The sequence below is a fragment of the Chiloscyllium punctatum genome, chromosome 11 (genome assembly GCF_047496795.1).
Source record: "Chiloscyllium punctatum isolate Juve2018m chromosome 11, sChiPun1.3, whole genome shotgun sequence".
NCBI classification, from domain to species: domain Eukaryota; kingdom Metazoa; phylum Chordata; class Chondrichthyes; order Orectolobiformes; family Hemiscylliidae; genus Chiloscyllium; species Chiloscyllium punctatum.
The window spans coordinates 35,560,471-35,588,188 of NC_092749.1; the positions used below are offsets into that span (position 1 = coordinate 35,560,471).

General features: G+C 37.9%; 1 protein-coding gene across 1 annotated transcript in view; it reads right to left on the bottom strand.

Moving 5' to 3' along the window:
* The window catches only part of lrpprc (leucine-rich pentatricopeptide repeat containing), a 136,898-nt gene that overhangs the window by 57,371 nt on the left and 51,809 nt on the right, over positions 1 to 27,718 (bottom strand). The window contains exons 12-23 of the mRNA XM_072580618.1: positions 25,318 to 25,436; positions 23,339 to 23,432; positions 22,697 to 22,766; positions 17,322 to 17,349; positions 16,689 to 16,746; positions 16,038 to 16,144; positions 15,757 to 15,834; positions 13,619 to 13,675; positions 7,292 to 7,405; positions 2,380 to 2,510; positions 2,021 to 2,106; positions 715 to 922 (exon numbers count right to left, since the gene is read on the bottom strand). Of these exons, the coding sequence (XP_072436719.1) occupies positions 715 to 922; positions 2,021 to 2,106; positions 2,380 to 2,510; positions 7,292 to 7,405; positions 13,619 to 13,675; positions 15,757 to 15,834; positions 16,038 to 16,144; positions 16,689 to 16,746; positions 17,322 to 17,349; positions 22,697 to 22,766; positions 23,339 to 23,432; positions 25,318 to 25,436 (1,150 nt within the window). The remainder of the gene's footprint in view (positions 1 to 714; positions 923 to 2,020; positions 2,107 to 2,379; positions 2,511 to 7,291; positions 7,406 to 13,618; positions 13,676 to 15,756; positions 15,835 to 16,037; positions 16,145 to 16,688; positions 16,747 to 17,321; positions 17,350 to 22,696; positions 22,767 to 23,338; positions 23,433 to 25,317; positions 25,437 to 27,718) is intronic.

The window sequence follows — 27,718 nt, forward strand, 5'->3', positions numbered from 1 at the left end:
GGACCAAAATTGCCATCCACATGTTTCAATTACGAGGCAGTGAGGCCAAGAGCCATAAACCACAAGAGAGACAACAGATTTGGGACCAACAGCCTTAGGTAGCTGTCTGATGGGAGACCAAAAAAAAGTTACCCCATCCTCAGCTCGGTGCTAAACCAGATACTGTGGTTGTGATCAGTCTGCTTCAGACCAAAATGTCGTTAACAGTAAAGATATAGTTGATGGCTGGAATGAAAATTATGGCTTTGACCTGTCAAATTATTTAGCTGGAAAACATTACAGCTGATCCAGGATGTGATTGTTTGCAGCACAAATGGTCAACATCAATAAAGGGAAGAGTTGGGAGTCACTGGTATGCATGTGTTTACAGAATCACAACTGATGATGCAACTCAGTTTTAAAAATTAAGGAAGAGTTGAATGCAAGTTCCAAAACCAAGCAATGAACTGTTTTAAGTACACCACAGAAGGGAATTGAAGTGAGGTTTGCCAGTGTATAACCAACTACAGGGAATCTAGACTGGAGTTGAATGGCCTACTTCTGCTCCTATGCTATCATGAAGTTATACTGCATTACTAATCATTCAGACAATAAAGCTTCTCATAAAAATTAGAGTATTTTGTAAAATAAGCACAAACTATATGAGAGGAGTGCCCTTAATTCAGAAGAATATCTAGTTTGTTGCTTTTGGGAAATCTTGATTTTTCCACTTACTGATCAAGATGGACTCCGATCAATGGTGAACAGAGGTTGGCAGTTGGCTTAGCCAAGCCCAAATTGACAATGGATTCAAGTAGCTGTTTCACTGCATCTGCTTCTCCTTTCAAGGCAACAGCATTCAGAATATGGAAGAACGAAGTGGTGGTTGTATCTCTGAGAGCAACCTCTTTCTCTTTCATTTCCTTTAGGATTAAAATAGCATCTACAATGCAAAACAAAAAGTTCCCAGACAAAATTTATTTCAAAAGAAAAACAAACTGCCTTTTTTTCAAAAATGGCATTTTAACTGAGCAAGAATGCAAATTCTGGAGTATAATGCAGATTTCAAGTTAATTACTACTTGTATATCTATGCGAGACTACAATTATACACCACAATGGCATGATTTTATCATTTCTCTGCCACTGTGACTACAAATTATAGGCAGTATCTGTGTGCCCACTCTGCACTGTATAACCCTGCACAGCCTGCCCTGTAGCTGCACAATCTCAGTAAATGGATGCTTTTATCCTTCAATGATAGCATCTGCTAAATCACACCATTGTTTCTCTAGCAGATGGTTTGTCACGAGGCCAGATAATTAAGATGTGTTTACACTGTATTTACATCTAGACTAATGGCTTGATACCGATACAGCCTGTTTGCAGAGCCGATACTAATTATCCAGTCTTAGCGAAGGAAAGCTTTCTAACAGTCTACCATAAAAAAAGGTTTGATAATCTGAACAAATTAGTTTTCCTTACGGAATTGATCAAGTCCCTTCTCTTATTTCAACAGCTTGGCTTTTAGCTGCTAATTCAAACGACTAAATTATTTCAAAATATTTTAAGTTTTATATATAATTCTGAAATTAAACTAAACATTTATTTCCCAATAGCGCATTAAAACTGTGAAAATGTTATACAACTTCATATTCAAGTTATTGTACACTGCCATACTAAAACAAAAATAAAAACCATTAGTAGAGGCACAGGAGGCAATCTATGCCACTAGTCATGTTCCTCAAACTTTGAATGGCTATGCTAACAAAAAGAGCTTCAAACAAAAAGCAAATGCACTGAGCTGTGCAAAATATAAATGACAAGCTTGCCAAGCCATTATAACTACTGTAATGGGTTGCACTGTCCAGCACTTTTATTTGAATTCATATGAAAATTAGCATGCACAATGCTTTAATATAATCTTTGAACACAGGATATATACCAGCAAAATAAAGTCAAAATTCTCCTTATGGAGGTGTAGATGCTTAACTGCCATTTTTCTTGAAAAACTAATTATTTTATAGGAGCAGTCAGCTTACCTTCTAGTCTGCCATGCTTAGCTAAGACCCTCACAAGTGCCAAGTATTTATTTATGTCAAGGACAGCCGAGGAATCTTTACGGTCCCTTAAATTTTAGAATAAGGAGGAGGAAAGAAAGGTTATTTTTTTCACAATTGAACAGAGCATTATTTTGTTCTTCAAATGCTGCAGTGGTGCAATGCTCAACTTCATGCTATATAAAATCAATATGTAGCAACTCTCACTTTTGATTTAGCCATGGTCCAGGCACCGATAAATATTTTATGAAGGGGGTTTGAAGATTACTACCTGTTTAATTCAGGAAGGTCCATATATCAGCATAAATTAAACTGACATATTTCTGCACTAGTGTACTTACACTTCTTGTTTAAGGTTCACTGCCTCTTCTGCATTATCGTGTCGACAGCAAAGATTTATTAGTGCAGCGTAGCCACCGATAGCCATGTCCGATTCATATTGAGTTTTCACTTCAAGAGCTTTTTGCATATTCTAAAAGGAGAATGAGAAAACTGTTCTGCTGAAGGCAGACTGAACTGTATAAGATAACTAAGATTTCCTCTCACCAGAACTTCAAAAGCTGTTGTTGCACTTTTCATGGCTATTCAGTATGCTTAATTGGTATATAGGTGGATTTGCATACCATCATTAAGAATGGTGGCTGCTAAAACAAATGAAAAAGATAATTTTTCACTGGGAATTAAGGACCTAGAAAACAAAACATTTAAGCAATGGAGTAAAAAGCAAATTGGTTTGTATATCTCAATATATTGATGATAAAATTAAATAACGATTTTCAATGTAATGAACAGAACATTATATCTCCCAACAAACTGACTTTCGCCTGCTTTAGTTTAAACACAAAAAATTAGCATGCAATACACATAATATTTACTAAATTCTTGATAGGTTACAATTTCTGACACAGCTGTTCACTGTTTATGTTCATGGGAACATCATAATCAGTAACAAAAATGCAGATGGTTATAATAACCTTAGTAATGCTTTTAGAGGGAGTTAATGATGAAAGATTACCATCTTTTACAGGAACAAAGGTGTGGGGAAAAAATTTAAAAATAAATAAAATAAAATAGTTGTTGACAAGTCCAAGAAATCCGTAGCAGTGGTGTACCTGCAAGATGGGGATAACTCAGGTCATGAAAACACGAAGAAAAAGCTACAGGAAAATACATTAAAAGTATGCAAAGAACCAAGCATCACCTGAGTGTGACACATACTCAAAAACATTAACGAAGTAATTGCCTAAAGCAATCAGGTCAGCACTCTGCTGAACTAGTTCTATCAACCAGACCAGCAGAAGCAAAAGTAACCTCAGTATCCAAAGATTTAGAAGCGGGGTGAAATCTATTCAGTGGACAGTTTTGCTGACTGCCATTTTGTGATTTCTGTAGAAAACTTTTGCAGTGTAAGCACGAAATTAGATTTAGCTGTAATGTTACTCCAAATAACACTACCTCACCATTTCCCTTTTTGAATAACATGCCAACACCCACTGACAAAGTTTGCACATGAATAATGCTCACTGACTATAAGTGATTCAACTCCTGAGTAATTATATCCAAAGAAGTCAGTATCTTTGTAAAATGGTGAGAAAACTACAACAAACAAAAAAGGTAACAATGCATGGATTTTGCGTTTCTAGCTGCACTGCATATTTTAAAAGAAGCTCCCAAGATTTAGTGCACATTTGTAAGGAAAGAAAGGTGAGACATTTTAGTGTTAATCTTAACTAAGGCTGCACACTGGAAATCAAGCCATATTATTTCTTAAGTCGTCACAAAAGTAAAAGATTTTATCCAGTTATACAGAATTCCCTGGACCCAGACAGCACAGACTATATACTGGCACTAAGTATTACAAATAAATAGATGCTTCTTACAGAAAAGAAAATAAACCATTAACCACAAAACTCTATAGTGAAATTCTAACACCCTTACAAATTCCTCCTTACACACGCAGGCAGGAAATATCACATGGGTGTTATGGGTGGCATAGAGTTTAAGAGCAAAGGGGTTATGTTGGAACTGCATAAAAAGTTGGTTAGGTCACAACTAGAGTATTTCAGCAAGGCTTTTGTTAAGTTCTTGGGCTTGAATCCACATAGGAGGGAATTGATTACACTGAAGAGGGTACAGAGGAGATTTACTAGGATATGGCCTAGATTGGACAGTTTTCGTTACAAAAATAGATCGGACATACTGGGATTGATTTTCTTGGAGCAGATGAGATCGAGGAGGAGAGGACATAACTGAGATGTATAAAATTGAGAGAGGCATAGACAGGAATAAATATCTCCCCTTGGCAGAGGGATGAATGACCAGGATTACAGATTTAAGGTCAGATGCAGGAGGTTTAGCAGAGATATGAGAAAAAAATGCTTTCAATCCAGAGGGTGATGGGAATCTGAAACTCGCTAGCTCTAAGGGTGTAGAGGCAGAAAACCTCATAACATTTAAGTAGTTAGATGCACAACTGCTATGCCAAGGCATACAAAGCTATGGGACAAGTGCTTGAAATGGGAGTAGAACAGTTAGGAAGGTGCCACTCAATGGGCCGAGGAGCCTTTTTCAGTGCTGTAGAGCTCGAATGATTACAAGACACCATTTTACATTGACTGATTACTCTTACAGAATATGTTCCTCACTGCTGAAAATTATAAAGTACTGCACTGTGAAAACAATCCCGAATGTAACATCATTTTTCTTTAAACGTTCTCCTTGAGACAGTGAATTATATGAAGAATGACATTACAGGAGGCTCAAGCTAGGGCATGAACATTTTAGAGACAGTTCTACCTAATAAACCAAAGTTGAAACATTTACCAATGTTTTGCTTTATTGATAACGTTGAAACTAATTAGGATTTACCAACAATTACTTTTCTGAAACTAATATGCGTGCAACTGAAGGTGGACATCCACAAGTTGCTCTCATTGATATCCTTCCTGGTAGCATGTGCTCTTGAAAGAACTCCAGATTGTAATCAGGTACTGAAAACTGAGTTGAGGTGGCCTCTCAAGCTTGTTCTGCCAACCTCGATAATGGCTGACACTGAACTCAATAGCATTTTCCTCTTCTACCTTCATCTCTCTATATCAACTAATCTAGACCTTTAACTTGAATGCACCGCAATACACATTTTTATTTAAGAGTTAAGTTCAAATGGCTTAAAATCTTCAACATATGTAGTTTGAAAAGAGATTTCACAACGTAATTTATTAGAAATCAAGCAAATACTTAAATTAGTGCTATGTACTGGAAAACAACAATGCTTCAAGTCTCTGCTTTCCAAAGATTTTGAAGAAGATTAGAGGTTTATGGTTTTAAGTGCTAGCCAAACTTGGTTTACAAGAGATAGGACTTGTGTTGAAGGGTTGCCTATGAATATTCTGCTGGACCCTTCTGTCTTTCTAGTGTGCCACTGGAGGGGAAAATGTCAAAAGACTACAGTTGAAAATATCTCTCTATACTGAAGTAGTAAGAAGAAACTCTGCAGAGGAAAAAGCTGCATAGATCTCTTACTGAAGTATTTCTGGGAACCTGAAAAAGTTCCAGTTATCTGAAGTATCTTTACTTCATTGACACTTAAAGAAAAACGATTATCTCGAATCAAAGGCTCAAGTCTAACTGACTAACTGCCGAATTTGATACTGACTCTGCAGCACAAGTATTTTCATGTCTTTGACAGGAAATTTGAGGAACCACATTAAACCATCCCATGTTATCGCAAATCCTTTAGTCACCAGGATCTTTTTTCACTTTTGCTTTTGTAAAAAGCCCATTTCAACTAAACAGAGCCATTTAGCCCATCAAGTCTATTCTGCAATTCCACAAGATCATGACTAACTTGATAATCCTTAACTCGACTCTCCTGCCTTATCCGTAACTCTTAATTCCTTTACTGATTAAAAACACATCTCAAATTTACTTTAGAAATCAAAGGAACCTTGTGAAAGACTCTTTTGTTCTGGATAACAGTAATAAAGGGAAACAATTTGGCCATTCTGGCGACTGAATTAAAATATTTGCATTCATGGCACAGCTCTTGTAGTGGATTTTCATTACCAGTGTATTCCTCCTGTTAAAGTCATAACCATACTCAATGACTGAGCTTCCACAGCCATTTGGGGTAGAGATTTCCAAGATTCATCACAAAGAAACTCCCCTTCTCAAAACTAGATGGCTTGTACCATAAACTCAGACTGTGTTTACTGTCACTAGAAATCTTGCCTTTCCCTCACCTGCCAAGCTTTTGTAACCGTCCTACATGAATTCTGTTAAGTGCCAATTAGATCGCTGAGGGGGTCTTCCATTTATGGTTAAGGACTTTTTCCTCTCAGAGGATCATGAATCTTTGAAACTCCCTTTACCTATGGAAAGCAGGACACTGAATTGTGTTGAGGTAGAGTTTAATAGATTCTTGACTAACAAAAGGTTATCAGGAATGGGTGGGAATATGGAGTTAAGGCCAAAATCAAAATCTGCCACAATGTTACTGAATGGCAGAACAAGCCAGGAGGGTTGAATGGTCTACTCCTGCTCTTAATTTGGAAACTCAGCAGAAACTTGCAAGGAAGCATTCTTTAAAATTCAAATTTGTTACTTGAGGTTACCTTCCCAGAGCCTCTCGTTCACATGTAGTCAGAATAAGCAGTTTGCAGAACAATGCTTCCAACTACAACCTGTATGCACTATTCCTGATACATCTCTCTACTCATTGGGCATCCACAGAGAGAATGGCATCCCTGGCACTCATCATATCTATGAGGCTGCTGTGCTTCCGGACACGCACTTGCATTCTGAAACTGTAATGCTTGGCCAAGGACATTTCTTAACATTTCATAGAAGGGGGAGTGGTGCTGAAAATTTCTGACAAACAGAATGCTTCTGGTCAATTGGGTGTTGTAAAGGAGTGGAAATCCTCTTCCAGCATTATAATTCAATGAGAAAAAATTTTGTAAATTGAGAACTCTGCTCAGTAACATTTCAAAAGGTTATTCTTTTATATGGGTTGTCTAGTTCTGTTTACTAGTGTGACGTTCAGAATAACACCAAGATTACAAGTTTGGTTCCCATTCTAAATGAAGACAGACTATGGACCTGCTACCTAACCCTGCCCCTGAGAATTAAAAGTAATGACAACTCACCATGGACAAAAACTGCTAAGATAGCTCATGATGAAGCAACAGTAGACAATGAACTACTGACACACCTTCACACAAAGAACACATGATATTATTCTATATACAATACCTCAGCTCCACAAAGCAATAGGATTAGTTGCTTCACCGTCTCTCCAATAGGTTTATTGTCCATTTTTAGTTCTGCCAACCTTGCTTCCAGGGCAGCAATTTTCTCCTCTGACCCCTGACAAATAAAAATTTTATTTGTTACTGACTTAGAAATGGAAAAAAAATAGCCATTTAGATAACAGGAAATAATTTGAACTGTTAATGCACTGGAGGACATCGTTGACTGTGTGGGAGAGGAAATTGCAATCTTTGAAGGAAGAAGCCACCTGGGATGTTCTAAGGTAGAAGTGGCCCTCCTGGGAGGTGATGCAGCGGAGGTGGAGGAATTGGGAATAAAGGATGATATCTTCACAAGAAGTTGGTGTAGTCCAGGAGGAGGTGTAGTCCAGATAGCTGTGGGAGTTGGTGGGTTTGTAGTAAATGTCCATGTTTGTTTAGTCGATGGAGGTGGAGAGGTCCAAGAAATGGGCAGGTGATGTCCAAGATGGTGAATTTGAGGTCAGAGTGGAAGATGTTTATGAAATTCATGAATTGTTCAACCTCGTGGGAGCACGAGGTAGCACCGATACGGTCATCGATGTAGCGTAGGAAAAGGTAGGGAATGGTGCCAGTGTAGCCATGGAGTGTAGACTGTTCCATATACCCAAAGAGGCAGGCAGAGCTGGGGCCCATACAGGTGCCCATAGCTACCCCTTTGGTTTGAAGGAAATGAGAGGATTGGAAGGAGAAGTTGTTGAGGGTGAGGACCAGTTCAGTCAGGCTGATGAGGGTGTCAGTGGAAAGGTACTGGTTACATCGGTGTGAGAAGAACAAATGGAAGGCATGGAGGCCTTCATCATGGTGGATAAATGTGTAGAGGGACTGGATGTCCATGGTGAAGATAAGGTGTTCGGGGTTTGCAGGTGGCGGAGGATGATGCAATGTATGCGGAGGTTGCTGGGGTAGAATGTGAGGAGGTTTCCTATCATATTCCATTCTTTAATATTACTTGTTGCCTTTGTTACTGGACTGATTAGTAGGGTAGACTCTATTTATTTCCACATCAAAAACAGGTTTACCTAACAGCCAAACTGATCATTTGCTCTGTAACGGCAAGTTATTTATTAAGCCAGTATGCTGCACTTTGACCCCTCAAGGCTATAGTGGCCACATGATGTGAACCTGGTCCTTAGCTCATTAACATCCTTAGTTCTTGTGGAATTGATTAGCTCAGCTAGCTGGCTGGATGGTGATATTAGGCATATTAGGCCATCCCTCTTTAATGTACTAATATCGTCATTAATTAACAAAGCTACTTTTTCCTGTCCTTCCTAAATGTCTCATATTGATTCAATTCCGATATTGATGAAGGTCACCACGAAGATCCCACATTCACAACTTGGCCCTCACCTGAGGCATGGTGAACCTCAGTTAAATTCACCATCAGTCACCCCTCTCCAATGAGAGAGGAGGTTATGGTCCTTTGGTCTGTGTTGACTTTCATAATCAATTCTTGTCTCAGCTCCTCTGCTGCTGAAACTATTTTTCACGAATTCAATATCTTAACATTTAACTATAGGGGCTCCTTGATTTACAATATGAAATATGAACGTTTCCTTGCACTTACAAATGGCTATTTTGTTTTGTCTTTTACTGTGTCCCAACTTGCGTACAAATTGACTTGCAAATGGACAAGTACAGAAGCTTAACTTGCATCAAGTCTCATTTAACTGTACTCCCACCCTTGCTGACGTACAGTGGCTTCTGGTCAAGCAAATTCTTGATTTTAAATTGTCATCATTGCTTCAAAACTCCTCTATGGCTGCATCCTTCTCAACCTTGTAATTTCCTCTAGTTTGCAACAATCCTCCAAAATATGCCTATTCGGGTCACTTCAGCATCCTTCGTTTCAACTACTGCATTATTGGCTCAAAAACCTTTGTGAGAGAAGTGCATTCAGGCATGTGGACACTACCACCAGTACTGTAGAAAGCAGATCAATACCATTCAGAAAGTCTATACCTGAATTATGCCGGGATCAGGATCCTGAAAAATAACAACTAGGGAAGTTGAGAGATTTCAAACTAAAAATCAAAATTAGAAGGATGTGTGAAATAAGAGTAGAGGACAGTAGTTAGAGAAAAATAGTAATATTGTAATATGGTAAAAAAATAGTAATATAATAAGTAAATGATAACAGAAAGAGCTAGAGTATAAATCTAAGAATAAATCAATGCAAGGAGAAAGATAAAAAAAAAATAACAATACAAAACTAAAGAAATGATGCAGGTAGCATTGAAACAAAACATATGAACTAACAGCACTAACAGAATTAAGTAAGCACAACTGAATAGTTATTACAGAGATGTAACTGCAGGATGACATGAATTGGGACCTTAACACCGAAGCATACAGGACATGTAGGAAGGACAGGAAAAAGTGGAAGGACAGCTTTATTAATTAATCACGATATTAGTACAATAGAGAGAGATGGCCTTAAAAGATGCAAAAGCACTTCGATTAGAAATGAAAGGCAAGAAGTCACTGTGGGAGAGTTGTACAGGCTCCCGACCTGTAACCACATAGTAGGACAGAGTGAAAAGGAAGCAATAATAGGAGCTTGCCAAAAAGGTATTGCAATAAGCATGGAGTAATTTTAGTCTACATATGGAGCTGAGAAAAACAGCAGGATAAAGGTCGACTAGATGAGCAGGTCACAGAATGTCTTTAGGGTAGTTTTTTTTAGCATAGCACATTCTAGTTGCAAAAAGACGACAGGCTATGCTAGACCTGAAATTGTGCAATGAGAAGGGATTAATTAATAATCTCACAGTGAAGGTGCACCTAGGTGCAGTGATTGTAATAGGACTGAATTTTATATTTGGTTTGAGGGTGAGAAGAGTGAATCCAAGACCAGTACCTGAAATCTAAATAAGGCAATTATTGTGACATAAAAGGAGTGTGAGTTAAAACAAAAGCACAAATTAGTTTAAGGGATAGACAACAGACATGTACTGGAATATTTCAGAACAGACGCATTCTAAAGAGGTGGGATGGAACTCACCATCCAAGTTAACTAAAAAAAGTCAAAGATAGTATATCAAACGTAAGCATAAAGCATATAATTATGCCAAGACAAGTTGCAGGCCATAAGACTGAACCAGAAAATAAAGATCAGCAAAGATGATTAAAATACATATCAGGGCAAAATTACAGCACAGTAGAGCATGAGAAAACTACCTAAAAATACAAAAAATAGCAAGCAAGAACTTTGAAGAATATTTTGTTTTTTATAAAGTGCTTATAAAATGAATCTGGGTAAACATTAATAAAAATAGAGCAGTTAGAAGATAATTTGAATAGCAATGTTGCATCAGTCTTCATATAGAGGTCAGCTCAGTTGGTGGGATGGCTGGTTTGTGATACAGAGTGATGCCAACAGTGTGGATTCAATTCCCATATCAGCGGAGATCATCAAGAAGATCACATCTTCTCAAATTCGTCCCTTCCCAAGCTGTCACACCCCTCAGGTTAAACCACCACCAGTCATCTCTCACTTTCTCATAACTCAGCAGCCCTTTGATCCTATGACAACTTTACCTACCAGAAACAACTTGTAATCAGGAAATAGAAAAAGACAGAGAGGAGCTCAAACAAATTACAATAAGCAGGAAAGCAGGACTGAATAAATTTTTGAGCTACGTTTGACAAGTCCTGATGGATTTCATTCATGCATTTTTGAAGTGGAAAGTGTGACAGTTGATTGTATTGTTAGAAAAGTATTCTCTAGATCTGCAAAAAAGATGCATTACACTGGAAAATAACAATAGCGTTTATGCAAAAGGAACAGGGACAGAATGTCGAAAACTATTTTTATCCGTCAACGGGAAAAGGTTAGTAGCTATTATTAAAGATATTATAGCAGGACACTTGGAAACACTGGACAAGGTAATCAGGCAGTCAACATGTTTTTCTGAAAGAGAAGCCAATTTAACCAATGTAGTGGAGTTCTTCAAAGAAATAACATGCTACAGATAAAGGGGAATCTGTGGGTGTGTTGTACTCGCTAAGATGTCACATCGAAGGTTATTACAGAAAATAATAGCTCATGGGTGTATCGGGTAATATACTGGCATTATGGCGGATATCCTGGCTGATAGGAAACAAAGTCAACATAAAAAGCTAACTTTCTGGTTGGCAAACAGCAATGAGTGGTGGGCCGCAGGGATCAGTGCTGGGACCTCATATAACTGACTTTGAAGGAGGAATTGGCAGTGTAGTAGCTATACTTGCTGATGATACAAAAACTGGTCATTAAGTTATACAAAAGTAGGAGTTCATACTTTGAGAGACCACATCTGAAGTATTGTGTACAATATCAGTCTCCTTATTTAATGATGCATGTAAATGCATCAGAAACAGTTCAAAGTAGGTTTGCTGTACTATTATGTGGAATGGCCAATTAGGCTAGGCTTGTATATGGAGAGGTAAGCGGTCACTTGATTGAAACTTACAGGATCCTTAGAAGTCTTGACAGTGTGGATGTATAGACAATCTAGAGAAAGGGGTTATCAAATTTCTTTGGAGCAGTCTTTCTAAAAAGATTGGGGAAGCAGAGTCCTGATTTTTTTTTAAGGCACAAATTCTTGTTAGGCATGAGGGTGTGAGGTTATCAGACAGAATGAAGATTTGAGGTTACAATCAAAAAGTAGTCAGTACCTCACACCTACTGATTCCCCAAAACCTGTTCACCAGCAAAAAGGCACATGTCAAGACTGTAATAGAATACGTGTTGCTCAAGCAACACTGATGTCATCCATGACAAAGCAGCCCACTTGACTGGCAACGCATCCACAATCATTCATCCTCTTCACCACCAGATACTGAGCAGCAACAGTGCATACCATCTATAAGGCTCCTTAGACAGTTATCTCTCAAATCAATGACCTCTACCATCTAGAAGGACAAAGGTAACAGGTATACGGGAACACGACCACTTCCATGTGACAGCCATTCTTCCCCCCCTCCCCCTCCAAAAGGCCATCCACCACCCAGACTTGGAAATATATTGCCATCCTATAAGTGTCACTGGATCAAAACCCAAGAACTCCCTCTCTAATGGCATTGTGGTTTACCTACACCTAACGACTTACAGTAGTTTAAGACAACAGCTCACTACAATCTTCTTATGGGCACTAAATGCTGGCCTACTTAATGGATTGCCATATCCTATAAATTCATTAACAAAAACCAATATCTTACCGAATGTCAGAGCTCGTTTAAGGGACTGCATGGCTTTCTCCTGCTCCTAATTTATATTTAAACATAGTTAAAAATAAGGAATCGACTATTTAAGACAGCTGAGGTGAATGTTTTTTCTGAGTCACGTATCTTTGAAACTCTCTTCCTCAAAATACAGTGGAAACAGAGTCTTTGAATATTTTTAAAGCAGCAAAATACATTAAATGGCAGAGTAAACACAGGGGCCAAATGGCCTACGTCTTCTCTGAACTCATTTGTTTGTATTGGCGGCCACACCTTCCATTGCAGAGGCCTTTAGCTTGGGACTAGCCTCCCTTCACCTCTTCCTCTCTTCATTTTGCTATCCTTCTTGAAAGATTCTAAATTGTAACTCATTAATCTTGGTCATTTGATCTACCAGATGTGACTAAGCATCATTTTTTGTTTGAGCACCTTGGGATCATTATTAAGAAGAAGGGGCAATATAAATCTCAGTTGCTATTGTAACATGTAAACTCTCTTCTTACTGTAATATCTGGATTTTAACTTAATGGGCCAAGAAACCAAAATATATATCTATTCACACCTTTACATTGCCTAGTAAATTAAAAATTGCTTGCTTTGAAACAAACAACAGCAAATCCTTATGACAGCAGTAATGTATATTCTCTAAAATCTATCAAGATATCCAACACCATGTGCCAGTTATTCCAGTTTGTTCAGTTCCTGACTTTAAAAATGCCTGCTGCATTTCTGGTTTCAAGGAGAGACTGTTACACCTTTACACACTGGTAATTTTCTGCAGCGGTCTATTAAACACCTCTGGCATAAATCTGACAAGATTCAGCTATCACAGCAGATTGAGCTGGAGGATAATGAAAATACACATAAATGCAGAGACAAATACTTTGTTGAATGTACCCAACCAAATGAAAAAAAGATAACACAAGGCTTCTAAGGCTGGTTAATCAACTACTTCAGTAAGACTGCAGTTTGCATGAATAAATTAGCTTCATTGTTAAATTAGACTAACAGATTAATTAGGCCATGCTTCAGTTTTCATATGAAAACATTGTTTTCAAAGCTTCAATATGAACTTTGTACTCACTTTTGGCAGGTCAGCAGCAGACAGCTTATCCTGTTCATCAACTAAAACAATGACATCCTGAAAAACAACAATTCTTGAATTTAGAAAATGAAGCATTCAACGCTTCTCATTCACTTTCCCTGTGGGTTAGAAAGTGCTGGAGATAGAGATTCAATAAATTAAAAGATAAAAAATCTGGATTCAAATTTCTTAAAATGCTCAGGCATCTTTATTTGTGGACGCGCTCCTGTAACAGAAGAACAAAGGAAGAAATTGCTTAAGCCTGCAGTCTAATTTCACTTCAGTTCATCACCAACTCACCTGCCTCTCCTAAACAAATAAAATCCACAAGTCAAAAGAAATACAAGAAAAATCTCATTTTTCAGGCACTACTGTTAATTCCATTCTCTCACATTCAAAGAGGAAACACAAAAAGAAGCCCAGTTACTGATCCAGAGATGTTTGAGTCAATGCTGATTGGATACTGAATACATGAAATGGAGGCAAAAATGCTCAACTTCAGAATCTATGCTTAAAACATTTGGTTAAGTTTCAGATGAGGCACAGTGCTGGACGTACATGGAAGAACTACAAAATGTTCTGATCTGCAACATACCTGGTAAATATGCTATACACATTATCAGGAGAAATATTATTTTCAAAGATCTCATCGTTGAAAAAAGTGTTACTATGTCAGGTCTAATTACAGAGTCTGGTCAAGATATCTATCTTTACAAATGCAGAGTGACATAGGCATTAGTTTAGGCGGGTTAATAACCTTCGGTTGTCAGGTTGGGTTGATTTGGGATTTAAAAGCTGATTTGCTCTGTACACAAAAAAAACACTATTACATTATTTACACAAGCTGAGTGCCTTTCAAGATGGACCCATGTCAAATGTATGAACCACATTCTACACAACAGAAGTAATACAGGAACATATTCTGTGCAAAAACACATGCAAAGTAGATTCATTGGTGTTAAAAATGCAACAACTGGGTTATTTCCATTTTCTTGCTTCATCTTAAAGACAGTGCAATTTCTGTGGATTTAAGGGTGACAGGTAACCTCTGTTACCTATTTCCATGCATGCCATCTTAAAAAGTAATCATGGATAAGAGTTATGGATTTTTTTAAAAATCATACACCCGTCTGTGTTCACTGCACAGCAAATGAGCTCAGAACCTGAGTGATATCAGTTAGGTCACAGCTGGAGTACTGCGTGCAATTCTGGTTGCCACACTACTTTAGACTAGATTTTTTTAGATTAGATTCCTGACAGTGTAGAAACAGGCCCTCCGGCCCTACAAATCCATACCGACCCTCCAGAGAGTAACCCACACAGACCCATTTCCCTCGGACTAATACACCTAACACTATGGGCAATTTAGCATGGCCAATTCACCTGACCTGCACATCTTTGGACTGGGAGGAAACCAGAGTACCCGGAGGAAACCCACGCAGAAACGGGGAGAATGTGCAAACTTCACACAGACAGTCACCCAAGGCTGGAATCAAACCTGGGTCTCTGGTGCTGTGAGGCAACAGTGCTAACCACTGAGCCACTGTGCCGCTCCTATAGAAACTGCACTTGAGAAAATGCAGGGAGATTCACCAGAAGGTTGGCTGAGGTATTTTTGCAAGGAAGATAGATTAGACAGGTTGGAATATTTTCTTTAGAGTAGGGAATACTGAGGTGAGGGGCATAAATAGGGTAGAAAGGAAGAAGCTTTTACTCAGTTAAGGGGCAGGAACTTTCTAGGAATTTTTTTTTCACCCAGAGAAGTGCGTGTATGTGGAACTCACTGCCTAAATGGGCTATAGAGGCAGGAACCATCACAAAACTTTACTGGTATTCCAATAAACACTTGAAATGCCATACCATCCAGTGCTATAGACCAAGTGGTAAAAAAAGTAAAAAACTGGTGCTTAATGACTGACATGGACATGATGGGCCAAAGAGCCTCTTCCCAGCCGGTAACAATCCATGACATTAAATGAAGACTGAGTCCTCTTTCAAGTATGGCCTTCCTAAATAACCCTCTATAAAAGTTTGAAAAGATACAGTACTTTAAACGTTACAATATTATGACACAATAATACAGTAATTTCCATGCAGAAAAATATCTTTATACAAGATAAATGACAAATGCAAATCACCTTAATTAACTCAGGAATGTGATAAGCGTCCAACAAATTTCGAATTCCTCTGTAGATATTTGCTGGAATTACTACATCCTGAAAAAAAACATTTAAAATTAACTGTTACTGAAGGAAATAGCTGGAAATTCTCTAACTGGAATTATTTGAAATGTAATTTGCTTCTTCAACTATAACCATGTCAGTAAATGAGATCCTAGTGTACTTAAAAGCAGCAGTTCTAAGTATAATAGATACATGTCAAACATGACATGCATTATGCAGCTAAAATGAAATTGTACCATCTTGTTCAACTGATGGAAGTATTGTCTCAAATGCTCCTCCTTGGCCTGCACCTCAGAGTCACTCATGCTGTCAATCAAATTATAAAGAAAATAGCCAACAGCTTCTGTAAGAAAGAGGGAAGAGAAACAAGATAATCGAGCCACAAAATTATTGAGATTGTTGCATTATCAAGACTAATCTACCACAAATCGTTTGTCAGGGCTCAGGATTCTGTATCTGAGATGGCAACAATCATCAATGAGGCATGTGGATAGTGTTGCTCAGCAGCATATACAGCAAACAACTGAAATGAAGGAAGCTAAATAGAAGTTAAATGTAGAAATCCCACGAATGTTCACCAACACATGTCCAATGACATAACTGCAACATCAATATTTGGCACAAGCATGTTGTTTCTCAGTAAATCCATAAATTTCTTAGTTAAAATTAAGATGATCAAAAGCTACAAATACAAAAAGCATTTTAAGTTTTAGATTAATAAAAAAACTCACATAAAACATAAAGATACTGAAAGGTTTTCTGACTACACACTTTAAATTTTTCACTTTAAAAAAACGCAATCAGTGTACTCCTGTCATCTCTCAAGCCCCATCATTAGGTAGAACGGATTTGTGGGCAAGTTACAATCAAGGAAATTGAAACACTACCAGTCGGTCCTGGAGAATTCTGGCAATAACGCTCATCTTTGTACAACAATTCCGTTATCTGAAAAAACAAAATAATAATATATTGTAGGTGGAAGTAGTGCACAAGAATAAGCAGTGTTTGAAATTGTATTTTCTAAATAACAAAGCACTTTTCTACAAAGGTATTAATCAACACTATATTGTGGTTTTTCATCTGTAAAATGCTGGACAGTACAGCGTCCACTCAATAGCTGACTTTCTTTCGGAAATAAAACTGAACAAAATATGAGACTATCTCCCAATGACACACATGCTTTTATCACAAAATTGTATTTAGCCATCCTGATACTAAAGCACCAAATATGTTTTAAGTTTTAAGAAACATGAATAGTCAGTGTACCTTTAAATGCGTATCAGTTTTAAATTAATTGCAAAGGAATTTGATAGGTTAAGTATTCATACAAATTCAACATTTCAACCTAGCAGTAAATCAATGATTTATTAAAAGATGGAGCAAGTTTTAAACACAGAAAGTTTAAAGTTTTATGCCTATCAAAATTCTAGCATAATTGAATGATTAAATTAAGTCATTTATATTCATACTTCTGATAAGTCATTACAGCCAAGTGAATTTATTTATTTCCCAGCACATACCTTGGCAAGAAAATCAAAATCTTCAGACCTGCAGAGGGCAGCAAAACATAAAGAATTATATTTCAATTATATTTATCTCAACAAACACTACAGAGGACCACGAAGAGCAGAACTACCAAACAGCTTTAGAAGTCCTGAAACAAAATGTCCAATTACATTTTCAACAACATGGCAAATTTCACGAAGTACTGCATCAAAATCAACATTTTAGTTGGATTTTAATCATCAAAAAAATACAAAAAAGCTTGCCTTTAAAACTGTGTGGTTCATTTTGTGCTTTTGGTCATGTATTAAAGGGAAAATTAGCAGTAACATGAATAAGAGCTTTATGGTACAGGCTAGAAGCAGGATGGACAATGACAGTAACAAATCGGTAATGCAACTACAACACAGCATGGACTAGGACTGCCCAGGTTCGATGACCCTCTGCCATTCCCATAATCTAAATAATTAAAATGGCTTTTTCAAAAAATTCCAATTGCCTCATCGGCAGCTTTACAATTTTAGTTATTTGTTAATCTGTCATTAGAGTGCAGGTTCATGTTGTGGACTTTTGCCAGCCAGTTGACCAGGTGTGCAGAGGAGGACAATGCATTTGACAATTTGTCAATGTGGGCTTCAGCAAGGCTTTTGATATGACCCACATGGATCCATTGGGCTCCTCACGACCTAAGAAAATTTGGTTACTTGGATCCAAAATTGGCTCATGGCAGGAAGCAGAAAGTGATAGTCAAGGACTGTTTGTGACTGTAAGCATGTGTCAAGGAAAGCATGATTCTACACAGATCAGTGTTGGCATCCCTGCTGCTTGTGGAACATGTAAATGATTTAGACTTCAATGCAGAAGGGCTGATCAGTAAGTTCTCTGATGAGACAAAAGCTGGTTGGGTGGTGTAATGTGAGGAAATCTTTATATCTCAGGAGGATATTGTCAAGCTGGTCACAAAGGTTAATCAGTAACAAATGGAATTCAATCTGGTAAATGTGAGATGGTGCACGTTAGACCACAAGACATAGGAGCAGAAATTAGGCCACTGAGTCTGCTCTACCATTCAATCATGGCTGATAGGTTTCTCAACCCCATTCTCCCACTTTCTCCCGGTAACCCTTGACACTCAAGAACCTATTTCAGTCTTAAATATACTCAATGACCTGGCCTCCACAGCCTACTGTGGCAATGAATTTCATAGATTCACAACTCTCTGGCTGAAAAGTTTCTCCTTGGCTCCATTCTAAATGGTCTTCCCTTTACTCTAAAGCTATGCCCTCCGGTTCTAGTCTCTCCGACCAATGGAAACATCTTTTCAATATCTGTCTAGACCATTCAGTATCTTTCAGTTAGATACCCCTCATGCTTCCAAATTCCACTGAGTATAAACCCAGAGTCCTCAAAACATTTCTCATATTTTAAGCTTTTCATTCCTGGGACTATTCTTGTGAACCTCCTCTGAACATATTCCAGAAGCAATACATCCTTCTTGAGATATGGGGCCCAAAACTATGCACAATACTCCAAATTGGGCAAGGTAAGTAAGGCAAGTGAACACCTGATGAACAGTAGGACCCTGGGAAGCACACAAGATCAGCAGGACTTTGGTGTGCATGTTCACCAATCTATGAAGGTCGTATGGGTTAAGGTGGTACATGGAAGACTTGCTTTTATTAGCCAAGGCAGACTTTCAGAGCAGGAAGGTTATACTAGGACTGCATAAAAACGTTGGATACGCCCAGAGCGTGCACAGTTCTGGAATCCACATTATGGGAGGGATGTGATGCAACTAGAGACGATGGTGAGTAAATTTACCACGATATTACCTATAAGGTTTAGGTTTGCATAGATGGGTTCTTTCGCTTGGAGGAGAGGCAACTGAGAGGAACATCATTGAGATGTATGAAATTGTGAGGGGCATAGACAGGAAGGAATATTACCCTTTCACAGAGTATTAAATGACCAGAGGCCATAGATTTAAAATAAGGGGTGGGGAGTTTAGAGGAGATGTCAAGAAAAATTGGAAAGATGTTGTAAAACATGAAAGGGTTCAGAAAAGATTTACAATGATGTTGCCAGGGTTGGAGGATTGGAGCTACAGGGAGAGGCTGATCACGCTGGGACTGTTTTCCCTAGAGCATTGGAGGTGATGGGTGACCTTATAGAGATTTACAAAATTATGAGGGGCATGGATAGGGTAAATAGGAAATGTCTTTTCCCTGGGGTCGTGGAGTCCAGAACTAGAGGGCATAGGTTTAGGGTGAGAGGGGAAAGATATAAAAGAGACCTAAGCAGCAACTTTTTCACGCAGAGGGTGGTACGTGTATGGAATGAGCTGCCAGAGGAAGTGGTGGAGGCTGGTACAATTGCAACAATTAAGAGGGACTTGGATGGGTATATGAGTAGGAACGGTTTGGAGGGATATGGGCCAGGTGCTGGCAGGCGGGACTAGATTGGGTTGGGATCTCTGGTTAGCATGGACGGGTTGGACCGAAGGGTCTGTTCCCATGTTGTACATCTCTATGACTCCATGACTCTAACCCAGGTGGTGGGAATCTGAAACTCAGTGCCTGTAAGGATCGTACAGGCAGAAACCCTCATAACATTTTAGTAGTATTCAGATGCAGACTTCCGATGCCAAGGCATACAATGCCATGGGTTAAGTGCTGGAAAATGGAATTAGAATAGTTAGGCGGCTATGTTTAACTAGCACAGATGGGCCTTTTACTGTGCTGCAGAACAACTTTGGGCCCCATACCTTAAGAAGGATGCATTGGCCCTGGAGCGGGTCCAGAGGAGGTTCACGAGAATTATCCCAGGAATGAAAGGTTAACACATGAAAAATGTTTGAGGACTCAGGGACTATACTTGAAGTTTAGGAGGACGAGGGGAGATCTGATTGAAACTTACAGAACACCGGACGGTTTGGGCAGAGTGGACGTTGGGACGATTTTCATTGACAGGAGAGACAAGGATTTGAGGGCACAGCCTCAGAGTAAACAGAAGACCCTTTAGAACAGTGATTAGAAGAAACTTCTTTCCCAGAGAGTAGTGAGTCTGTGGAATTCATTGCCACAGAGGGCTGTGGAAGCCAGGACATTGAGTATATTTAAGACTGAGATAGATAAGTTCTTGTTTGTCAAGGGGATCAAAGGTTACAGGATGAAAGCAGGGGAATGGGGGTGAAAAACCTATCAGCCTAAATGGCCTAATTTGTGCTCCTGTGGTCTGCCTCTAAGACACTAACCAGTTGAGCTCAAACTGCTCAAGTTAATATCGGTTACCATATTTCCAAATACCACTTAATTGTTCCTTACCATTTTCATTCAATCAATTTTGAATTTAACCAAAGGTAAAATTTGATCGCAATGCAGTTTTGCAGCAAAACAGAAGTGAGTGCAAATTCACATCCTTCAAAGTCCTTTTGTAAGTATGCACTTGAAACAAAAACCTTTAATACCCATGAGACAGAACCGTTACTTAATAATTGCAAGTATGCGTGTTCTTTATTTATGTTAAATTTGTTTTTTAATCCTCTGAAATGCAAATGCGAATAAGTCACACATTTCCAATCTGTGCCCCTGCTCTAAAATTAAATGGGAACGCTTAGTATTCAAACAAAAAGGCATATGCTTTAATGCAGCCAACGCACTGCAGCACAAAACTATTAAAGATATATTTGCAAAGGCAAAGTTTTGCTGATTAATTAAAATGCTTGTTACATTGAGCATTGCATTTAAGATGACAGTGCAGCCAATTATAGCTCATTTGTAAAAAAAACTGCAAACCTTAGTTTTAACTATTTTTCACAATCTCCTAAATCTGACATAAGCATAGTATGTTTTCACTTTAAAGGGAAGTGGCAGTGGGTAAAGGGAAGACCCTTTAGAACAGTGATTAGAAGAAACTTCTTTCCCAGAGAGTAGTGAATTTGTCGAATTCATTGCCACAGAGAGCTGTGGAAGCCAGGTCATTGCCATTATTTTGTGTAATTCCTGACTGATAAAATTTGCCAGGTAGTTCCGAATATACAAGGAGAAAGAGGGGACTGCAGATGCTGCAGATCAGAGCCAAGAGTGTGGTGCTGGACAAGCACAGCAGGTCAGAGGAGCAGGAGAATCAATATTTTGGGCATAAACCTTTTGTCAGAAATAGATGTTGATTCTCCTGCTCCTCGGATGCTGCCTGACCTGCTGTGCTTTTCCAGCACCACACTTTCAAGTTCGAAATATACACAGATTAAACTTATGTCGTCTGGAGCACGTACAATTGAACTGAATGCCCCAGGCTGATGTAGCTCTCTCATTCCTGGTCGCTCTCCTAAAGATCTAATTCACCTACCACGTTAAGAGAATGCTTTTACAATAAAAAAAAGTTCAGCTTTCAAAATAGATGTTACATAGCTGGGATTAATCCCTGTTGTGTCATTTTTCAAATGTTTCTCTAATCCAGCCATCTGTTTTTGCAAATTTGCCAGTCCTTTGCTAAGCTTCTATTCCCCTCAATCTCGAATCCACTCCTATTTTTGTCATCCTTTGATTCTCCTTTTTTTCTATCACCTCAGACATGATATATCATCAGTCCTTGAACTCTCTGCAGTCTTTTGGTAGAGCAAATAACCCATCCACCTCCAACATCTCTCCATTGTTCAACTCAATAGGGTGACACAATAGGTTACTTGAATACAGCCATATCATCTCAGGCAATGGCCCTCTTACAACCCACACCACCACACTGGATGATTCCAAAGAAGCTACCCCTGGGCCTTTTCTTCAGATCTTCAGGATACCACCCAATGTTTAAGTTGACTCTTATTTTTCTTTCAGAGCACTCTTAAGCTCCCTTACTCGCATTTGTGGCAGGGATGTTTCACTCAGTTAGATTGTCAGCAAGTTGTTGCTCAATTAACCCGAACAGGCATTCAACTTCATTAGTACCTATCTCTGGCATGGGTTATTCAAAGCCTGTTTTACAGGAGATAAAGTCGATTTTGCAAGAATGCTATCAAGCACAATATTGTCTGATTCAAAGTTAGTTTGTTGGTAGCATATACAATAAGAATACACACATGTGGACAAGATATGTATTTGTGATTGAACAGATTGGAAAGATTCAAGAGGTTGAAGGAAGGCTTGATTGATCTATTTTGTCAGTAACATGTTTCATGTTGCTATAGAAAACAAAAAATGCAATAATGTCACAGGTTGAAGCATATTTATTATTTTGAATATTTGAATGACCAAACGTTAAAAAAATAAACACAAATATTTGTGCTTCATTGGAGTATGGTATTGTACATGCTGGATCAATTATATTCATAATATACAGTATTAACTGGGCTCCTAAATGATTCATATTCATTTTTTTGAAAATGTTATGAACTTACCTTTTGAATCCCAAAATAAGACTGCCCCTGAAACTGCTCAAATCCACTGCTGGGTTTTCTGGTAATGATACTACGAAGAGAAAAATATATATTGTGAATTTAGAATATTACAAAGTGAAACAGCAGCAGCACCACCACCATAGAATAATACTCTATTCGTTGTTTTCAACGATACCAATATACTGATGATGATCAGATGATAAGGACAGAAGTCGCATTTTCAGCCCAGCAGAAAGTTAGAAATTTGTAGCAACTGGTAATAGATGCTATATATGTAAGATCGATAACTTATATCGATAGAATTAAGCTTATTTAACATTACATCAAAAAATATCAGTTTTTGTATAATTCAGTACTTTTCAAAAAATTGATAACATTCATAACATATCAGGTATACCAATTCTTACATTATTTCTTGCTTTGTATTTACATTTTATGATAAAATTTTTGAAGCTGCATTTCCTCAAATCTGCAGAAGAAATCCCTGCTAAACAAAAGCAGCTTTAAGGAAATTTTTGATGTTGTGTTTAAGATCAAGCCTTTTTAAAATGAAAAGCAAGATCAACATACCACAAATTGTTTAATAATTTTTAAAATCCCATCTGGTAAAATACAGATCATGCAGAATGTTATAATACTTACACATTGAATAAACCTTGTCCAAATGTCCATTTAAAGCTTCAGTTCTGAGTTCAGAGGCATAAAATCCAACTGTGTTGACCAGACATCCATTTTCCTTCATAAATAAAGCATCCATCATGTCTCCACATTTCCCATTCTTTAGCTGACAACATCGACTTCAACTAATTAATTAACCAAATTTCTGTTATGCAAGAGGCACTCATTTAAAAGTCTTGCTAATATGCCAAAGCTGGTGTTTTGAGTATCAACCCAACAATTCCAAAACACATTCTTTATACGGTTACATGCATTTAGTACCAGCAATGCAACTTAATAGACCCAATCTTTGTTTTTTTTAATTCAAATTTTAACTGTTTAATACAATCGAATTCAGACAAACAGCTGCACATCAAGTTAATGAATGAAATGAAAAAGAATGATTCAGAAGCACTCCCTGATGATAGATCAAAATATTCCATATATGTTACTAATTTATAATCTTAGTCAATTCAACTGCCATATTTCTGTAGGCAAGTTAGATTGTGAGAAACTAATTGTATCCTGTCATTTAGCCGAGTTATTGATATATTTATAGATTATACAGAGAGCTGATTTGTGAATAATGGTTCACCAACATTTTTGTGAATCAAGACTTGTTACTAGTAGTATTATACAGGTCACAGTTTCAGGTCCTTTGCTGTTTATAGTATGTATTAATTACTTAGACTTTAATGCAGGAGGCATAATTCAGGAATTTCCAGACCAAAATTGTCAACTGCGGCAACATATCAACAGTTTGCTTGAATGAGCAGAAATTGGCAAATGGAATTCAACCTAGGACAGCGAGTGGTTACGCATTTGGAATGGACAAACAAACACGGAATAACCAATAGGGAGGGGACTGAGAAGGGGAGAAGAAAGCAATCAACTAGAGTCCTTCATGTCCACAGGTTCCGGAAGGTGGCAGGATATATAAGGTATTAAAGAAAGCATATGGGGATTCTCTTCTTTATTGGGAGAGCTATTCAATAAAAGAAAAGCAGGATGTGATGCTGGAATTATACAAGCCTCAGGTGAAGCCTCAGCTGGAGCTTGGAGTACGGTTCTGACCACCACAATACAGGAAGGACATAATTGCTCTCGAGAACACAGATTTACCAAAAATATTACCAGGCTTGCAAAGGTATGAGCAAAAGATTGGAAAGGCTATGGATGCTTTGCTTTCAAAGGAGTCTGGGGAGCAATTAAATGGAGGGATGCAAATTAATGAAGGGCTGAAAAAAGTGGACAGAGATGGTTTCCCCTAGTGGAGAGATCATTTAGAGGAAGCACAGATAAGGTGATTGTTGGAAGGACTAGAAACATCAGGATTAGTTTTTTTCCCCCCCAGAGGGTAGTGGACATCTGGAATTCACTGCCCACATTTGGGAGTTGAGGCGGAAACCCTGAACTCATTAAATAGGAACTTGGATTTGCACCTGAGGGAATGTAAGCGACAAGGCTACAGACAAGGTACTGGAAAGATCGGAATGAGTGACTCGTTTATTCAACCAGTGCAGACAAATTCAGACCTGAATTGGTTCTGTCTGTGCTCTAATTGTTCTTTGGTTCTATCATATAAATCACAGAATGGTTATAGTGCCTTTCAACTCATTCCACTTATAACAGTTCTCTGTCAGAAGTACAAAGTGAATTCCACTCCTGTCTTTTCCCTAGTGACCAAGCAACCTTTTTTAAAATCTTCACGTAAACATCAAATTAATTTTGAAAACCATGATTGCACCTGCCTCCACCACACTCAGGCATTTCCGTTACTAACCACTTGATACAAAGACATTTTCTAATGTCATCCTTGTTTCTTTAGACAGTCACTAACAATTTACAATTTTAGTGGAAGCAAGCTTATATGAAGTGAACTTGCCTCAGGATATTTTAACTTCCCTAAGGAGGTTACATAAGATGCAAGTTATTGCTGATTAAGAGATACTGTTAATACAAACCTCAAGCTGGATACGAGCTGTCTCAATGCTGTCAAATGCCGACTGTACATAATTTGCGTAGGTCTCTACATCAGGTTCTACTCCTAGATTCTGCATGACCTTCAGTACTTCTACGATCCCTGAAAATTAATAGCCATTTGTAAATCGAAATATTAGCTGTTAATACATCTGATTGGGGCTTATTTAATAATTTTATTCTCTACCTCCTTCGAAATATTCAAGTCCATCACCCATAATTTTCACAAATTACTTTACTTGCAACACAACAGTGGGAGTTTTAATGGAAAAGTTCAAACCAAATTTGAAACCTTCAGTTCCACTTCAAATAGACATGAATGCATTGTTGCAAGGCTTGATTTCTATTTAGAATGAAGGGGTTTAAGCATGGTGAACATACAATCGGGTAGTTGTCCACCTCCAAATGGTGAGCATAAAAATTTATAAGAATTTGGATGCTACCAATCGTGACTAACAATTGCAAAGAAAACTGACAAATTTGACATACATCACCAAATTTGAAGGCATCAATAACTTGATAAATTAGCCATGTGCTGACAAAATGAATTACATAAAAAGTATCTTCAACATATCTCAATAGTCCTCAAGTAATCATGTCCAACAAAAGATTACCTCCCCAGCAATGCCCAGATCGCATAAAAAAAAATTAAAATGAATTAAAATGTCAATGGACAAAATGTTAACAAATGAAACTGAATGCAAGCCAACACAAAATGCGACCAAATAGGACAGAAAAATTTCAAATGAAAACAATTATAAAATGTTTTCAAAGCCATGAAGTACTTGGAAAATGACTTGGTGCACAGTATTTGAATAGTGCTGCATATTGAATATTTTCATTTTACACTCATTAGGACAAATGCACAAATACTTGCTGTGACTGTTTAAAAATTGATAAAACATCCCCAAACATTTGAACATTTAAATAAGCTGCTTCATATTGCTACAATGCAGTGGCCACATGAGTGGTATTTTCCATGAACAGGATGCTGCCATCAACCCAAAAGATATTTTGCATACCACTTAATAAGGAAATGTTACAAATAAAGTTCAGTAAAAGTGTGATGCACATCTAAGCAACTGATTGATTGAATCAAACAATTTGCTTCTTCAGTTGTTCATAATAATCCACGCTTACAAAATCAAAACAGAACATCAATTGTTAGGCACAATTTTGCAACTGGCAGCATATACTGAACAACCCAGGCATACTAACAGTCAAATTACCAATACATTTTTGATAATCTACTGACAATTGCAAGTAGTGTCATACATTCAGACACAGGGATCTAGTCTCTGCAAACAAATATGTGAAATCTGTTAAAAATCCTGGACGTTTTTTCTATTAGCTGGGAGGCTGGGGAGCCTGTAATTCGACAAAACCTCCACCAAGGCAATGCCTCAGCCAGTGTTAACTTGCTCACCAATCAACATGCTTTTGTCCCGAGTTTAACACATCTCAAATTTGGGCTGTTTCTAATTTGTCTTTATAAGTGCTGGATGAAAAAGTTCAGCAACATTTCAAAAGTGAAATGAAGTGCTGTATTATGCAAGGTCCCACAAACAAGGTACAATCTAGATTAGTGATGCCGGTTGAGAGATAAATATCAACCAGGTCACCGAGACCTTTATGTGTCTTACTGGAAAAACACCATGGGTTGCTATACCTCCCCTAAGTGAAGATACAGACTGTAGTCCAATGTTTCATCTAAACCTAACAAAGTTAAAGACAAAGTTAAAAGACATCGTATAAATGTAACTTAGGAAATCCATTATTTGCAGCAATACTTAAAAAAAAACTTTCTAGTCAGTACAGTCAAGATCAAGTTAATGGATGCCACTCTCAAACTGTTAAAGCACTGCTATCAAGACTTGCCATGAATGCTATGCCCAGTTCTACATAAAATGCCAAAGGCCAGAGACCCACAACATTAATCTGCAGTTTTAAAGGACTGATCTTTGAATTTGACGATGAAAGTCTCGAAAGAAAGCAGAGTGAAACTCAGACAATCAAGACAATAAACACAATAAAATAGGTAAATCTGGACCATAATCTCAACTAAATCATAGTAGAAGAACATGGTGTCACAGGTTCAAACAAGCAGCAAGATCAGAAATGCTGTGTTTCTCATTGCAAGTAATCAGTTCGTAGATCTGGCTTTGAGTTTGTCATGCAAGTTAAACCAAAGGTTAACAAAAGCAACATTTGGATAAGGTACTAGGCTATCAAGTGGGAAAAATACATTTAGATGGAGGAGTTTTGATGGCCGTAATAATGTTTCAGCTCTAATTTCTGACCTTGGAAACATTTGCAGATCAGGAGTGCCAATCTCAAATTATATAGTATACAAATATTAAAAAATGAACAGTTTGGGTTAATAAT